Source organism: Ailuropoda melanoleuca, chromosome 18 (genome assembly GCF_002007445.2).
Source record: "Ailuropoda melanoleuca isolate Jingjing chromosome 18, ASM200744v2, whole genome shotgun sequence".
In the NCBI taxonomy this organism is placed as follows: Eukaryota; Metazoa; Chordata; class Mammalia; order Carnivora; family Ursidae; genus Ailuropoda; species Ailuropoda melanoleuca.
Genome location: NC_048235.1, coordinates 1,307,657 through 1,326,627, shown reverse-complemented (window position 1 = coordinate 1,326,627; position 18,971 = coordinate 1,307,657). Strand labels below are relative to the sequence as shown.

General features: G+C 39.5%; 1 protein-coding gene across 1 annotated transcript in view; it reads left to right on the top strand.

Moving 5' to 3' along the window:
• CSMD1 (CUB and Sushi multiple domains 1) overlaps positions 1–18,971 on the top strand; it is a 1,986,149-nt gene that overhangs the window by 1,284,801 nt on the left and 682,377 nt on the right. The window contains exon 9 of the mRNA XM_034647758.1: positions 18,198–18,275. Coding sequence (XP_034503649.1) covers positions 18,198–18,275 — 78 coding nt within the window. The remainder of the gene's footprint in view (positions 1–18,197; positions 18,276–18,971) is intronic.

Genomic DNA, 18,971 nt, shown 5'->3' with positions numbered 1-18,971 from the left:
TGGGAATGAAACCACTCTTGTCAAGGTCACCATTGTCCTCCACATTGCCAAATCCAATGATCAATTCCCAGCTAGTTTGCTGGGCCTCCCCAGCAGTGCTTAGCTCTGTTTATAACTGTGCTTCCTTGAAACAATCATCTTACAAAGCCTCAGGGGTACCACCATCTTCCTTATTGCTTTTCTTAGGTGCTCACTCCCTAGCATCCCTTGATGAAAACTCATCTTCTCAACTACCATGTCAGGGTTTCTTAGCATTGCTCCCAGGCTACTCCAGTAGTCTGGAGCAGTTTATGGTCTTATTCTTAGAATATCATTTATAAATGCATAAAATAAAATAATAGGAAACCAAATAAAACTAGTTGTATTGAACTACAGTCATCAACATATTTAAAAAGAGAATTTGTAAATAGTGATGTATGTGGTTCTTTATTAAACAGGACCCAGTGGTGGGTCTAATAGCCATGATATTCTGAATTTGAAAATCATATTGTGAGGTACCTGTGATAACTGCTTAATATGATAAGAAAATATCTGTGATTTCTGCTGGTAACAAGGTACTGCTAATATTACTATAGCTTATTGCCTTTAGTCATAAATAAAGGGGAGGTTTATTTTCAATTAGAAGTTAGTTGAAATAAAAATGTAACTTTTTTTCTTATTTGAGTTCATGGACTCCTGAATTCCAGCCATGACACCAATGTGAATGCCCTGTTTGCACGCGAAGTGTGACTCAGAGACTAGTTCTCATTCCATTGTCCATTTACTTTTATAGCCTGGAGCAGTGGTTCTCAAGCCCTTAGACTGAGGATTATTGAGAATACCAAACACCTTTGTGTGTGGGCATTATAGCTACTGATGTTTTACATATTAGAAACTGTTTTTAGAGGAATTTAAAAATGTTCATTTCATTTAAATTGACTAGAATAAACCCATTAAAATTAACAGAATCACAGGTTTTATGAGAATAACTACATTTTCCAAAAACAAGGAACAAAAAAAAATTGTTTAAAGATTAGCACTATTTTCTATTTTTGCAAAACATTTTAACATTGGGCTAGGAGAAAGAGGCTGGTATTCACATCTACTTCTGTATTAAACACATTGTGCCATGTTGTTTTGGTTGAAGTCAATGAATGAAGAAAATCAGAGTGCAAACAGGTAGATAATTGGAAAATAGAGAAATGTTTTAAATCTTTTTAGATAATTAGTAGATATTCTTTAATACTATACCAACTGAATAAATGGGTGTTTCTAAAAATTAGTGGCTATGCAGAATCTTAAACTACAAAAAGTTTTTATACTTTACCATAATAAAATCCATTGGTCAATTTTACCTTTTAAATGGATATTTTACCCTTGTGTGGTTTCATTGCACAGTTCACAGATCATTATACAGTTATTGGTTCACTGAGTTATTCAGATTTTCCATTTGTTGGTATCAATATCTAAGTAGATATTGTATCTTTAAAAATTATGTTTGTTAATATCACTATTTCCTCAGACAACTCTAAATATTAAAAGTTGTAAAGATAGAGGTAGATACTGGATTTCTAAAATTCTAGTATTTGCTTAAAAACTCAAATTTCATCATCAGCAAAAATGTTACCCAGTTATCTTACAGGGACAAAAGCTGACTGTTCATTTTCAAGTAAATATCACCTAGTACCTAATTGTGAAAATCTGAATATCTGAAGATAAACATTATTCTGCGTTGGCCTCAGTGATCCACAACCTTGTATCATACACACCCATTGAGTGAATATGACTTTTCCCTCCTCTGATAAGGTTACACTTTGTGGCATAGCTGGCTTCAGAAAAGGGACATTTTCTCCCTTTCTCACATGAACCCTTCCCACGGGCCCTTCCTAGAACTAGAGACAGTGCATGTGAGAGATTCAACATGAGGGTGATTCTCCATTTCCTTGAAGGTGGATGGGGCCACATGGCAGGGAATGGCAGGTAACCATTAGGAATCCCTGCTCAACAACAAGACAGGGACCTCAGTCCAATAACCACTGCATCTTAGTTTCACCAGAAAACCTGACTGAACCCGGAAGAAGGTTCTTCTAAGGGCCCCTGGGTAAGAAGTCAGCTGGGTCTCCTCCTTTGAGTGTCAGAGACCCCAGGTGAGCTGCACCTGGATTTTGGACCAACAGAACTGTGAGTCAATCTACAGCAGCTGGTTTAAGGCACAGAGTTTGCAGTAAGTTATTATGAAGCAATCACATCTAGTATAGTCACCATAGTCTGTTAATCTTTCTTTCAAGTAAAAATGGTGTTCCATGGAAAAGCAGACAGTGCATCTCCAAAATTAAAGAACTTAGCAAGCATTTCTCCCAAGACAAGTACCACATTTTGTCATGCAGCAGAAGTCCTTAATAAGTACTTCCATTTCACCAAGCAGTACATTAAAAGGACATGCACTGAAGGGTTGAGATTGAATGAAATTAATTATTTTCCTTGCTTCATCCTTGGCATTGTTAAGTGAACTGAAGTGTCATGGGGAACACGGTGGTTATGAGAGCTGTTGGTGCCACTGTCTTGATTCATGCTGAGGCACAGCAGTGTTAGCTACCACTGCCTTTGTACACAGGGAAACAAGCAAATATCTCGGTATGAATGTGGGAACAGCTTTGATCTAATCGTCCCCTGGAATGGTCCTGGCGACCTCCGCCATGTGCAGTGCTCCTTGAGAACAGTACCATGGTGCATCTCATCTCTTTTCAGTAGCGTCTTGAGGCCGATAAGTAGCCCCCAAGTTAGGCCCCTGCCCCAGTCTCATGCTACCAAATTCTTGCCTCCACATCTAGGAATAGGCATACCAAACGCGCCACACCCAAACCCCATCATTTTCCTACACAACCTTGTGCTCTCTAGTCTGCCGCCTCTCATCATATGGAAGATTTTTCTTCAAATTGTTCAGAACACAAACCAAAGTTAAAAAAATTTTATTTTGCATAATGATCTGATTAGAAAACCTAACCTAAAAGAACTTCAGTTCATAACCTCGAACCCACAAAAAAGCTACTCCGGCGCAGCTTTCAGAAGCCTGTGCTACAACGTACAAACTCCGTACCCTAGTTGAACACGTATACTCACAGGGACTTTGCCCACTGTGTTGTTTTTTTGTTTTTCCTAAGATGAGTTATTAATGGCAAAATTTGGGGGGATGTTGGCAGGAGGTAAGAAGGTAAGAAGATCAGAAAAAAGGTCCAAAATAAGAGAGCAAAGTATTTTCATGTAGGAATGGTTTTAGATCTTAGGCTGGGGCAGATACTGTCTTTGATTTAGGCTAGATAAGTGATTTCAGCAGTATGCTGATTTCTCAGCTATCCTGGCTTCAAACTACTAAATCTACTTTCAGGTTCATCTGAAATTTTATGGATGATGACCAATATATTTAAACTTATTTTTGCCTTCAAATGTTTGCCTCCCCAAACTGAAGATATTTTCATTTCCATCCCTTACAACAGGTGTTTGTATAAGCTTTTGACGAATCCCTATACATACAATATACACTAAATCTGCCCCCTTTAAATAGGCTTTTGAGGTTTTGGTGATGGTGGGAGATGAAGGGAAGAGGAAGGTCTCTGCGAGTCTGCAGTATTTATGTTTATCAATGTTTTTTCATTAGATAGTGTCCACTGCTACGTGGGGTTCTTCTTGCTCTGCTGTTTCCCTCATACAGTATCTCTCAGAAAATGCCCTGTGAGTAATTACTCAAAAGTGGCTCAGGATGGCTCATTCAGAGAGAAATTTTATTATTCCCATGTAAAGATTTTACAATTCTGTCCCTTTTTATCACCACATTAGGTTTGATTTAATATACCATTTAATGAAATTAATGAGGCTTTCTCAAAGCACTGGGGGAAAACAGCAAAATAATAGTACTTACAAAATAAGAAAAAATAAGGTAAAAGTAAAGAGGGAGGAAACCATTTTAAGCAGCTAACATCATTAGAATGCATAAAGAAAAAATTCTAGAAATAGATTTCTCTCTCCTGCCGTGCACTAGAATATTGGAGGTTGTCTCGTTCTCAGTGGCTGAAGCCAAACTGACAAACTTCCTGGGGCTTTGTGATGAACTCCTGGTAAGACATTGGCCAGGGCTGAATATCAAAAGCTGAGTAGAGAGGTTGTCCAATCAGTTCCCGGGCATCCTCACTAAGGAAAATCTGCAGTCCTGCACCCCCATGCACACTCATCCCTGGTTGGAGGGGCAGACAAAAAACTGGACTTTGGAGTTCCAGTGAAAAGTGTGGGTTTGAGAATTGGGCAGAGACTAGAGGAAGAAATTGCAGCTCTCAGTACAGCTCATCCTTGCATTATTCAAAAGACACAGATGCTCCCCTCGCGTGGGCTGCTGTGAACAGAGTCCGCGTCTGAAGGCTTTACACCACCGCCCCATGAAGCCAGATACCCAGCACTGTTTGCATGGCTACCACTAGGAATCCTTTGAGCTTCCCCAGGGGTCATGGAAGAGAAGTACGCTCCTATCTTTATGTGGAAGAATAAAGACGGGCCACAGATACCCTGTGCATGCTCCTACTATGAGATACCATCTGGGCTTCAGAGCTTCAGCACCTGCTGAATGCCCTACGCCAGTTAGAAGCATGGAACAGTCTATGGTGGAGGGAAGAAATGGTTATCAGAGAGTTTATCTTTAGTGTTGCTCACCTGATCTGAAAGGATACATGTATATACTGAAGAGCTTATGCAGATAGTTGACATTGAGCTTCATGTAGTAAACACCTTCTACAATCTTACCAACAAAAGCAGGGAGGGGGTACATAGAGTGGCCAGAGAGATGTTCCAGCAGGTTCCCTCCTTTCCTCTACCCAATTTCTTCTTCTATAAATAGCTAGAATTAGGATCCTTTGGTCAAGACTCCTCACCCACATCAATAAATTGTTTTTTAGAAAAGCTTCACTTTAGGGCGCCTAGGTGGCTCAGATGGTTAACCATCTGCCTTCAGCTCAGGTCATGAACCCACTGGGATCTAGTCCTGCCTGGGGCTCCCTGCTCAGCGGGGAGCCTGCTTCTGTCTTTCCCTCTGCCCCTCCCCAGTTTGTGCTGTCTCTCACTCTCTCTCTCTGATAAATAAATAAAATATTTAAAAAAAAAGCTTCACTTTGTCCACCTCATCCATTGTATATAAGAATATCTTGACTGTTGGGGCGCCTGGGTGGCACAGCGGTTAAGCGTCTGCCTTCGGCTCAGGGCGTGATCCCGGCGTTGTGGGATCGAGCCCCACATCAGGCTCCTCTGCTATGAGCCTGCTTCTTCCTCTCCCACTTCCCCTGCTTGTGTTCCCTCTCTCGCTGGCTGTCTCTATCTCTGTCGAATAAATAAATAAAAAGTCTTAAAAAAAAAAAAGAATATCTTGACTGTAGCACCTTTGCCAGCATTGAGTTTTAGCATATAAAAAAACATGTTTACTGACTTGGTACTTGAAAAATTCAACCTCATTTTTATTTGCATTTATTTTTTATAGATTTATTAATTTATTTTAGAGAGACAGAGAGAGAGAGAGAATGAGCGGGAGGGGCAGTAGCAGAGGGAAAAAGATAATTCCAAGCAGACTCCAAGCTGAGCATGGAGCCCAAGGCAGGGCTTGATCTTATGACCCTGAGATCCTGACCTGAGCCAAACAAAGAGTTGGAAGTTTAACTGAGTGCATCACCCAGGTGCCCCTTATTTGTTTTTTAAACAATCAATGTGCTTATTCATTTATTCTTTAAGATTATCTTACTATTATTGTCTCATGGTCTATATATAATTTAATGGGGAGTTTGTAACTAAAATATATTTTTCAATCTAGAAATAATTGTGCTTTCTTTAAAGCATAAATAATAAAACCAGGTTGTTTTATTATTTATTTATCATTAGGTTTGTTTGTTTGTTTGTTTTAATGATTATACACATACCAATTTCTCTGCTAGAAATTAAGACGACAAGACCTGGTCCTAATTCCTTGGGGACGATACTCAGGTGTTTAGAGTTTGCTCCCCAGCTTCCTGTCAGTGGTGAAGTTAAGGGAAGAAGTTAAGGAAAGAAAACACAATAACACTTCACAATGAATGCAATCCAGAATTGCTTTCATTTGTTATCTCATTTGCTCTCACAACTCTGTGAGGCAGGAGACTTCATCTTTACTAAACAGAAGAGGAACCTGAGGTTTGCAGACATCTTAACCTGTCAAGGTGACAGTGATAACAAGTTTCAGAGTGTTGATTAGATCTCACATTGAACTCCAAAATCAATGTTGTCTAAGTGCGAGGGCTTTCCTATTAAAAGAATCATGGATTAGACAAATGTAAACCTGGAAATGCCCTCCGTATATGTCTTTGTCTGTCCAGGCTGCTATAATGAATTACCACAGTCTTGGGGGACTTACAACCAACATATAAGTATTCCTCACAGTTCTGGGGGTTGAAAAGTCCAAGATGCAGTTTTCGGTGAGGGTGCATTTTCTGGCTCACAGATCATAGAAGGGACAAATGATCTTTCTGATCTCTTCAATAAGGACACTAATTTTATTCCCTAATCACCTACTGAATCCCTCGCCTCCCAGCAGCACCACATTGGGGGTTAGGACTTCAGCATATGAATGGGGGAGGGACACAAACATGTGGACCACAGCAGTAGACAGCACAGTGCGTACCGAGTGCCCAGTGCCAGCACAGAGTGCATTCTATGTGAGCTAAGTCCACACCCGTTCAACATTCCCCAACAGCTCAGCCCAGCAGCATGCTTTCCGCTATGTACAGGGCATGTTGTTCACTCCTAGTACTGCTCTTGCAAGAGACGCACCGTCACCCTTACCTTTCAGAAGGAGACACGGAAGTCCACCTTGTAATAAACGGTAGAGAAAAGGCTGGGACTCTGCTCTGAAGTAAATACCATCTCCATTGTGTGCCTAGAACAAGGAAGTACAGTGTCAGACTCCTGGAGATTCAAGCCCTTCATTTATTTGATGAGAAAAAGGATGAGGCCTTGGCTTAGGATTTCAGAAAATCTCCTAAGCGAGACTGAAGCTCAGAGCCCCAGATTTCTTAGGACAGTCGCCATTTCACAAAGTGGTGGCACGCGCTAGGGAGCAAGTTGTCTGCTTGGAACCCAGCTGGGAGAGCTGGGGACGTGGCAGTGGACAGTCTTTCCATGAGGTAAAATACAGACACGAGGAGTGTGTTAAGGAGAAAAGACACAGAACCTTTTTTGCAAAGTGTGGATTTTCTGAAATAGTTCTGCTTGTAATAACCCTCTGGCTAAGTTCTACATCTTAACACATGGAAGATGATGAAGTGAGAGAAGCTGTTTCCGGGGCACATGATGTCACTCTTCCCCCCCCCTTCCCCTCCCTCCTCCTCATCCTCTTTCTTCTTCTTCATCTTCTCCCTTTCTCCAGAATGTCTCCAATTGGTATGCCTTCCTTCTCCCCTCTTGTATCCTTTTTTCCTCTCCATCCCCTCTGTTTTGAAGAAAATGACCTGAAATAACTTCTGTGGGGGGAAAAAAAAACCAATAAATCACTACAGCACTAAGGAAAAAACCTTTCAATCCCAATGTGTTCCAAGTTAAATCCTAAAAGTTCTTATCCCTGATAACTTAAATTACAGGGAAGTGTATTATTTAATTGAGGTCCATGATTTGTTAAGTGCAGAGAGACAAATAAAGTTAATTTTCTTCCTTCCAATTAAGAGTTTTATTGTAATTACCTTTAAGTTGGTAAAGATCTAATAACAAACGTGGGTATCCCACACTAATCCTTGGAGTCCCTAGACAAGATCATTGGTGCAATAATATAACTTCCCATAAGAAAGATTTCTCCTCCAATTTAATAGTGCTGTCAATTCTGATATTCTGATAGCTAACCAACAAAGCATATCAATAGTCAATCTTTGAACATTGTATAGTGAATAAATATCTCAGACTTCCCAGGTGCAAAAGATCCCTTATAACACCAACCTTAGAAGGTGATTTCTTCAACAAAGAAAGGACTCTGGCTGATGAAAAACAAGAAAAGTAATAATAAAATTTGAGAAGGTAGTTCCTATGACTTGGGTATTAGTGATCCTCAAAGGTCCATATTCAAGGACATCATAAAATCTAAGAGAAAATGTAGGAGTATTTAGTTATGGTAAAACTTACAAAGAGAGCTGCTGGCAAAATAACCTAATAAAGAAAGGGCAACAATTATATAATGTGTGTATATATATATATATATATATATATATAATGTGTATGTATATGTATAATATGTGTATATAGGTATAATATGTGTATATATATAAAGTAGTATGTATATAATATATAAACTATACATGTAGTATATATATAGTAGTATGTATATATACATACTTTGTATATATAAATATATAAAATATATTATGGTAGTAATAAGCTCCCCATAAAATGATGTATGGACCATGAGATAATGATAGTAAGATTTATCTCAAAGAATAAATGAATAAGCACATTCATTAATTTAAATTCATAAAAATGAATAGCATTTTCAACTGCCAAGTTAGTAAACATTTTCTTTTTTTTTTTTTTTTTTTCTAAAATTTAACATTGGCAAAGGTGTTATAGTCAAGATATTTTCTAAATAAACTGCAGATGAAAACTGGTACAATTTTTCTAAAAATCATTTTAATACTACAGATTAAAAGGTTTGACTAAAGAATATTAATTATAGCAATTTATTTCATGAAAGTGGTCAGAGCTTGCTGATATAGTCAAAAGGTATTTGGTGTTATATACAATTGTAAGAAGTGAGAAAAAGCTAATGTCTGATCATAAAGGAACTAAATATATTGAAAGCATTTTTTTCAAAACTATTCAGTGACCTCAGTAAATCTGATTTAAAAAAATAAACTATGTAATGACAAGGAAAAATGCTCAAAGCAGTCATAAAAGCAGAATAAAAATGTATTTACAGTTTTATTTGTATTCTATAAATATCATATGTGTGTCTTTACCTCTATATCCTTACTAACTTACATATGCTATGCACATAGATAGGGTTGGAAATAAATACATAAAAAGCGAAAACAGTAGTCATCTTTAGGTGATTTTTTTCAGTCACTTTTGTTTTCTTTCTGATAATTTTTAGGTTTTCCCAAATTTTCTGCCATGTCCACATACTACTCAATCATAAATAGAACATTCTATAGGAAAGGAAAACTAACGTTGTGTGTGTGACTCAGTGCCTACCTTTTGTTATGATAGGAGCAATATGAACAGATGTTAAAGTTAAAGCAGCTAACATACAAGTTCATTAAATGGTTTCTTCAGTAACTCCTTAAAGAGCAAATCACATTCTGATTTTGAAAATTTAATGTTATAAGAAGACATGTCTAGGGATGCCTGGATGGCTTAGTCAGTTAAGCTTCTGCCTTCGGCTCAGGTCATGATCCCAGGGTCCCAGGACTGAGTCCCACATGGGGCTCCTTGCTCAGTGGGGAGCCTGCTTCTCTCTCTGCCTGCTACTACCCCTGCTTGTGCTCTCTCTCTCTAACAAATAAATAAAAATCTTAAAAAAAGAGACATGTCTACTAATATACAAATATCTAAGTATTACATATTATAACAAAATGCTTATAAAAATAAAATTTTGAAATGTAAAGTGTGGTTAAAGTAAATGGTATAACTTATAAAGGAGGCAGCATTGGCCCCAAATCAGACTCCAGCGCTGATAATAGCTCTGTCACTCAAACTGTGTAACCTAGGATAAATTATTTAACCTCATTGTGACTTGATATTTTGCTGGAAAGGATTGTAATTACAGTGTAACTCTTACAACATTGTGATGGGATAAAACAGGATGTATACACTGCACTTTTTGTAGTTTTAAATAAAAATAATTTTTAAAATGATTACTCAATAATAATAACATAACAGTAATGATATTTTAGTGCCTGACCTCAATACTTCTGTTGAATATTGGCCCAGGGAGTTACAGGGAAAGTTTAAGTACAGGACAATAAACCAGGAAGACTAGGGACAAGGAGTGGCCAGTGAGCTGGGGGGACAGTTGGGAGCCTGTATGCTTTGGCGGGGTGTGGGCACCCTTGTGCAGCAGGAGCTGACTGGGTCACCTGGATCACCCCTACAGTGGGGAAGTGCTAGTGGAGAAATGACCAGAAGGTTTAGTGGCAGGGAACTTAGGGCTCATCTCATTCAGGTCTGTTTTCAGATTCCAGAGAGGATGGGAGGGGGCACAGCAGCCCCCTTCTCTGGTCCCTGGCTTTCCCTTCTCAGTCCCCCAGGGGGTTAAGTGGGAAGCAGAGGCTCCGCCTCCTGAGGAAGCATCAGAACATCCCCAACAGCCTAGGTCACAAAGCCCACGTCATTACTTATGATGCCTAATTTATAAATTACACTCTATTATAGGTGTGCGCATATAGGACAAATCATAGATCGGATAGGGTTCTGTGCTATCTGCCATTTCAGGCATCCTCTGGTGTCTTGGAACTATTTCTGCAGGTAAGGAAGGGACTGTTGTACCAATATAACAGTTCATTTGAGGACTTTCCTCTCCCTGCTCCCTAGGAAAGGACAGAACAGGGACAGTGGCCTCTATAGGGGAGTATGGACCATGAAACTCTTCAGTCTCTTTGCATGCTTACTTTCTTGCTGCTCCTTGGTTTTGTTCTGTTTATAATGATGGGAAGCAAAGCAAAACAACATGTTTGCATGATAATGTAATTGATCCAGCAGGAAATAAAGAAAAAGGATTATGCAAAAGGAGGAAAAATTCCAGCATGGTGTTTTCTGGTGCTGAGCTCTGGTGTGGATGTGGAGATTCGGTGTTAGACTGGAGAATGACTCCACCTTCCATGACAACAGCCATGATTAGAGTATATGCTAACACTGATGTTCATCAGGGTCCACAGGAACCATACTTTAATAATTAACCAACAATAGGAAATTGAGTCAATACATAGATATTTAGTGATTCTTAGGTTGTTTAACTAAGGATGCATTTTGCTTTGTAGTTTAAAAAAAATTTAGGAGAAACTGGGTGGCTCATTTCCGTAAACCTCTGCCTTCAGCTCAGGTCATGATCCCAAGGTCCTGGGGTCAAGCCTGGCCTCAAGCTCCCTGCTCAGCGGGCAGTCTGCTTCTCCCTCTCCCTCTGCAGCTCCCCCTGCTAGTGCTCTCTCTCTGTCAAATAAATAAATAAAACTTAAAAATAAATAAATAACAAAAATGTTTTAATGTGTGTTTAAAGTGATTTGAATTTTGAGCACTCATAAACAATGAAGAAACATTAAATGATTTGGCTGTGGGTGCTAGGTGATTAGCTCTATTAATGAAGCAATTTAATATTTTGAAAGCATTTCTAAAAATTAGGGTATAAATGTTCTTAGGGGAAAAAGTAAGCCTTACAATAAAAGCATGCAGACCACTGGAATTCCTCAAGATAAATTCCTTCCGAAACATTTATTTTTCTCTTCAAAAATGATTGGCAAAACTCAGATAATCCAAGTTTAGTTATCTCTAACAGAAAATGTTCCAAACAATGAATGAACCGAAAAAATTTTTTAAAGAATGCTGTTTCTACTAATTCAAGAATAAATTGACATAAAAAATGAAATTTGAAATAAATCACATTTACTAAGGGGACAATATAAAAGGACAACATAGACACAGAAGATTAATAGCTTATAGGCTATAATTGCTTACTTATCAAATTTAAAAAACCTATTGATTAAATAACTGCAAGATGAACAGAACAAAAATATTTCTGACAATAAGAAAGCTCAAATAGGTTCATTTGTATACATGTTATATACTTGTGTTTTATATACCTATATATATTAGATATACTTTTAAATTAATAAAATTAATGAAATTATGAGAATCCCCTGAGTCAATACTAAGTACAATAAACAGGGTTTCTATTTTTAATGGCAAATCTTGAGTTCTTCAGATGTGTTCCTAGTTGGTGTGTATGCATGAAACAATTTCTTCTGTGGTTTGTGAGATTTCTCAGTGGTTTCTGGTCCTGTATTTAGTGCATTAATTTTGTGTGAAACAATTTTGCATTTCTCTTACTTACTTGAAATGATCTGAGCTCTCCATTACAGGGAAAGCACCGTTTTAGACACTGGTACAGGAAGCTCCAGGGGTATCAGTCATAGAAGATATGACTTGACTTCCTAGCAGAGGTCAATAAGCATGAGAAGCTCCGTGATGTCTCTTGCCAAGGACAGGGGAGGGAACCTGGGAAGCATCCAGGACTGAGCTTGGTTAGGAGCCAATCATTGACGCAAGAAGGCATGGATGTTCCCTTTGGAAAGGATAGAGAAAGCAGTTGCATTATATACGAACAGTAAAATTTCTCTCTCACCTCGTTGCCACTTTAAACATGGCTATGAACTTTCCCTGCCCCAGTCTGCGACTCTGTGCCCTGGTCCCCAGTGCAAAGGCTTTTGCCTTCCTGGTGCAAGTTCACGGAGGCTCCCTCCTCCTTCTGCTTATCTTCCTGTATCTGCCTGAGGAATCACGGCTCCCCCTTCATACCTGGAGACCAACTGCCGGAGAAGTTCTGTTTGTAGAGATCCAGATATATCTTCTTACATCTCAGGCTGATTTCGTGGGTGGTCAGAATGGCCTGGTAGATGTTCAGCTCGATTCAGGGGACCGATTGAAATAGGCTCCCCTACTCCTCCGCCATCTTTCCCCCCTCCCCACTGTCATTTCAATATGGTGATGGTTCTCTCAAATTTCCAAACTACCTGAAGTGAGGTTTAAGCTAACCCTGAGAGATTATAGAAAAAAAAAGAAAAAACAAAAAAAAGAAAGAACAAAAAAAGCAAGCAAATGAAACAAAATAACATATCCTTGTTGTTGCTCTTTTTCAATCTTTTGTAAAGTCATTACCATTTTTTTTTATTTTTTTTTTATAATAATATTTTTTTATTATATTATGTTAGTCACCATACAGTACATCCCTAGTTTTTGGTGTAAAGTTCCATGATTCATTGCTTGCATATAACACCCAGTGCACCATGCAAAATGTGCCCTCCGTAATACGGGCCTGTCACCAGCCTATCCCATTCCCCCACCCCCCTCCCCTCTGAAGCCCTCAGTTTGTTTCCCAGAGTCCATAGTCTCTCATAGTTCATTCCCCCTTCTGTTTACCCCTCCTTTCTTCTTCCCTTTCTTCTCCTACCCTGAGAGATTATAGTTAAAGCAAAAATAAAAAGAGCAAACAAATGAAACAAAATAACATATACTTGCTGTTAATCTGCAAATATTGTCCCTAGAATTTTTTACTTTCTTAAATGTGCTTATAAGAAAGGAGGGACTGATGATAGCTATTTGAGGCCATAGAATCTGGATTATTGAGAAATGATCTGAGGTAAGATAGGCCAGTGAGTCTCAGACTCTAAGGTTAGCATTTATCCAGCTGCCTCTTCCCCCAAAAAACAAACTAATGAAGAGGAAGAAAAACAAAATAAAAAATAAAAAAAGCAAAACTGGGTAGCTGTGCTAAAAATATGGAGGCCAAGTCTAGCTCTAGAGTTCCTAATTCCATACATCTGAGGTTGACCCAAGAATCTCTATTGTTATCAAGCAGGAAATGTGATTTTATGATTTATTCTATGACTTGGGAATGAATGGGCTAACCACTTTTATCCATGGACAACTGCAAGCTCTTGGCAGTTTGTCCTGAGAGAGCCATCTTTCTGTAGAAGCCCCCATCTGCCTACCCCATGCTCTCCCTCACCTCCTGCATCTTTCCTGGTGAGAGGAACTCCGAGTCCAGGTCTGCGGGGAGGCGGGGGAGGAGCAGGAGGACCCTGGATGGAGGAAAAGAGGGGACCACGAGAGGAGGGACTGTTGGAGGGTGCAGAAGTCAACTGTCCTTTCTGGACAACTTTGCACAGAACGAGTGCTGTGCAGTCAGAAGACCCAATGATTTGAAACAAATCAGGACTCAGCGGAGCAGATTGTCTTCAGCAGGGCCTGACCATCTTATTAAAAAAAAAAAAAAAGTCCTTGTGGATTTAGCTTCACACAACTACATATACTTATTTGCAAAGTTCCAGAATCTATCAGACTCCCACATCGGTCTTGTATATTTAGATACCATTATTGTACCCTGAAAGCTACTCTTTTTATTTCTCTTTATTTTCTGAGTGCATTGAGTCCTGTTTGTTCTGTCTGTTTATTTTGGGTGATATTTGCTTTAGTTTTATGCTTTTTTATTATCTCCCATTGATCCTTCTGTTCATTATTTATTGTGCATTCATCTCCTCTCTCCTGAGTAACTTCAAGACGAAGGTATTTCAGCACAAGACAGTGGTTATGATAGGTGACACACACAAAAGAATTCACCAGTTCAAATTAAAACATCCTTCCAAGGACTCTGACAGACAAGATCACTGCAGCCAGCAGTACTGTGCTGAGAGCAGTTGCCAGACCTCATTTTCCCACCCCACAGAGATAAGGATGAGGCAAAGGGCAGATGAGGAGGGCGCGGGGAGGGGGAGACTGACTCCTGGTGCCCGCTGTTGGTTCTCCCCTGGGCAGTTGAATGCTAGGTAGCAGGATGCCCAGTGGGAGATGTTCTTTAGGGTTAGCACCCTTGGGAGGAGGAGAAGGCAGCAATCCTGGGCTTCCTTGAGGTCCTAAAGAGCCTCAGCGAGGCACAGGGTACTTGCAGTTGCATCACTCATGGTTGGCTAAGGCATTGGCCGTAATGACCTGCTTAAGCCATATAACCACATTGGGCTAATTTCCTCATTTCTCATCCACACTGTTCGGAAGAGCTCTTCAAAGTCTATAAACTACTTCCCTTTTCCCCCTGTTCACCTGGTGAAATTCACAAGAAAGGGACTCACGCTCTTTGAAAAATTTCAACAACTGAGTTTACGGTATTTAAGTGGTCAGGTTACATGATCATATGAATGGGGGTAGGATTCAAAGTCCAATGCCAGACCCCTTTGGATGATGACAAGAGGGGAAGGCTCGCAACCTCCATATCCCACTAAACATGTAGAATCATCAAAAGAGATCATGGGAATAAGAACATTTTGGGGAAAAGAATGATTCAACAGTCCTTTAAGTAGAAATAGTACCAACTTGCCCATATGTTGGTATAATGGTGATGCATTGGTTGCAAAGTGAAGGTCAGTAGTGACAGTACTACCTACAATCATATCTGACATGATTCCTTTTTTCTCGTGGCTGGTTTTGACATCCAGTGTCAGTTCCTTCCAGGTTGCTCCCCTTTCCTGACACATACCAGGTCACACAGCACCCACAGGATTTCAGGCTGGTGCTTCCCCATTGCAGGAGTGCTCCTCAGTTCCTCTAGTACCCCGCACCCCATGTCTACTGACCCAGCAGCCTGTAGATAGACCTTCACAGGTCATCACCAGAGCTGGCCCTGCCTCATTCTCAGTGCCTTGGCAGCCAGTTCCTAAATGTCCAGATCCCCTGCTACAATATCTTCCCTGTGGTTGTTGTGCATCTCAGACTTGGTGAAAGCCACCACCCCTCACATTACCCATCTGGTACAGCTTCATCTTGGCCACTCCCAAATCCCCAAATCTTGAATCTGCTCAACTGCCAGCATTTCCCGTTCCTTCCAAAGCAACTTCCTGTGATTCCTTCCTTGGGGGAGGTTTTTTTCCAAGCTCCCTTCCACCTGGAAAGGTGTTGTTAATGCCAACATGGGGGAATTGCCTCTACTCAAATGTAAAATCTTGCTTTTTAAGGGGGAGGTGAGAAATGAGGGAGAATCAGCTTGTTTTCTATTTCAAAAAGAAAAAAAAGTATCAATAGACTATGCTTTCCCTTCAACTTCGGTGATACTCAGGTGATTCTGAAGGCCACGTGCAAGGCTGTCTTCCATGTTCAGCTTCCTTCCTGTTAGGGGGTCTCTACCTTCATGCCTCCCAACCTCAGTCTGGCAGAGCACAAGGAGGGTCTCGGGTTCTGAGTGAGAAGATTGGTATCCAAGTTATACATCTTACCTCCTGTGCACTCTCAACAAATCTGTGAGCCTTGATTTCCTGGCTTCCTAATATGAATAAAGGTCTGCATAAAATATACCTGAGTTGTGAGAGAATTAAAAACCATAGTGTTTGAAGATGCTTCCCCAAAATGTAAGCTATTAGCCAATGTCCTTGTGAAGAGTGAGGTGAGAAGTGAGGTGTGGGACTCTGAGAAGCAGAGCTGCAGAGACCTGGTCACCAGAGGGTCAGAATATCCAGTAGCCAGATGGTGGCAGAGTGGAAAGGGAACAGAGGTTCAGTGACATACACCACGGAAGGACAATCCCAGAGGACAATTCCTGGGGCCACAGCTAGAACAAACATCTGACCACAGAGCTAGGAAAGTAATATCAAACACCATCATGGACTGAGTCTACCATGTTCAGGGTAATCTGCTACCCTTTATTACATTCACTACATCTAAACCTTCCTTACACAGTTTTTGTACCTCTGCTTTCAATATCAGCATGCCTGTTGTATTAGGGCTTTCCAGAGAATCAGAGCTAATAGGATGTAAATGATTTTTTATAAGAGATTGGCTCTCATAATTATAAAAGCTGAGAAGTCCCAAGATCCGCAGAGTGGGTGGGTAAGCTAGAGAACCATGGGAGCTGATGGTGTAGTCCCAGTCCAAAGGGTGGCAAGCTCAGGACCCAGAAAGAACTGATGCTTCAGTTTGAATTTTAATGCAGGAAAAAACAAAACAAAACAAAAAACTAATATCCTAATACAAAAGCAGTCGGGCAGGAAGAATTCTTTACTATGAAGGAGAATGTCAGCATTTTTTTTTCTATTCAGATCATCTACTGATTATATATGGCCCACCCACATTAGGGAGAGCAATTTGCTTTACTCAGTTGATCTAAATGTTCTTTTAAAAAGATTATTTATTTATTTATTTATTAGAGGGAATGAGGGGAGGGGCAGAGGGAAAGAGAGAATTCCAAGCAGACTCCATGCTGAGCTTGGAACCCAGTGTGGGACTTGATCTCATGATCCTGAGCTGAAATCAAGAGTCAGAAGCTTAACTGACTGAACCACCCAGGTGCCCCAATTGATCTAAACGTTAATCACATTCAAAAAACACTCCCACAGAAGCTCCCAGAATACTGTTTGATCAAATATCTGGATACTCTGTAACCCAGTCAAGTTGACACATTAAATTAACCACCACACCCACTTTACAGATAGTTTAACAGTCTAAGTTAAGTAACTTATCCAGATCACATAGCTACCAAGTTTTTAGCAAAGATTTGAACTCAGGTCTGCATGCTTTCAGCTACTCTAGGTCCAGTCACGTTTATGTAAATCATAACTGTTTAAATTAAATATTGCATGTTTTAATATAAATATTATTAAAATATTATTTTAATTTAAATAACAGGAATACAATTTCAATATTTAAAACATAAGTGTTTAAATTAAAGTACTATTTTCTATTTTCTTCCCATAAATGCCTCCTTTTTTTTTTTTCCAAAATGACCAGAAAAGAGGTACTGCTTTAAATGTCTGATGCAGGACCTAGAATAATTAAATTACTTAAATTTAAGCTTGAGAACTATGACCTTAGAAACCAATCTCATATGTGCTTTTGTTGTTGTTGTCTACAGGTAATAAGCATCTGGAAGGATTAACATTCTTTTATTTCACATTTTATTATCTTATCCTCAGTACTTAGAACATGCTTTCCCATGTCAGCTCCCCAACAATACATATTTGCTAAATTTTGAGTGATCAAATAACTACATGAATAAATAAATGAGCAACTTTCAATTTTATCTAAAAATTATCATGGATGTAGCAAATTTAGAAAGCTCTATTGTCACTACATGTATGTCTAGAGAGCAATCCCCTTGAGTACTTGGTGGAACGATCATGATTTCTAGATTTGCCATTGCTAGTGGTAAGTTCAGATGGAGAAGCTAAACCGTTTCACATGTTATTTCTAGATTCTGACACTGCTGTTATAAGATATGATCTGCTGTTTGATAGCCTTCCATTAATTATTCAGAAGCTGTTATACTTCATTTTTTTTTGCATCATTAACCTCTTAGAACATGTCCCATTTTCTAGAGCTTGGTAGGTTAGCCGTCATGACTGGAAATGCCATGAGGATAAAGCACTATTTTATGGTATCTCTTTGACTCTTACCTACTAATGGCTTTATTTGGTTTCTTTCAGTGAAAAAGGCAATTGAACTGAAGTCAAGAGGAGTCAAGATGATGCCCAGCAAGGACAGTAGCCATAAAAACTCTGTCTGTAAGTCTTCTTTCTTTTTATAAGAAGATTGATATGTCAATTGGGGGTACACAGAGGAGAGGATGGATGGGTTCTGGAGAAGTAATTCTATAAGTTGATTTTTTTCACTTCATCTCTTGCTACTTTTCTACCTGCAAAAGCATTTTCTGAAAGAAAGAATATGCACTGGCTTCACATTGTTGGGGAAGAACTTCACATTGACATTCCCCTAAATGAATCTCCTAACTGTATCTCAAATCTGTCTTCACTCCATGTCTTCCTCGGTCACTGTGAGGCTGGACCTTCCAATTCCTCCGATAAATAAGTGTTCTGCTATCAGGTGTTTTGATCCCTGTTTCCCTCTCCATTCATGTATACACCACACACCCAGACGGATGGGTGGGATATAGAAGTCCGGTCTTACCATTTGCCTATTAAAATGTTCTGAAGAACTGGTCTGAAGAATAAAATAGCTTTAGGTCAATGCTTGAATTCTTCCAAAGAGAAAAAAAAAATGAAAACCATGCCCACATGCGTTCCATTCGAACATGCATAACACATGGCAGGTGCTCAGTCACTAGCTGGATCTCTTGCCAACTACTTTGCTGGTATCTCCTCCTGGAACCCTCTCATTATTCCTTAGCTGAAGAGACCACCTTGCCATGCCTTGGATGATATGATGTCTCTGTGCTTCTCTGCCAGAAGTGCTCACTGTCC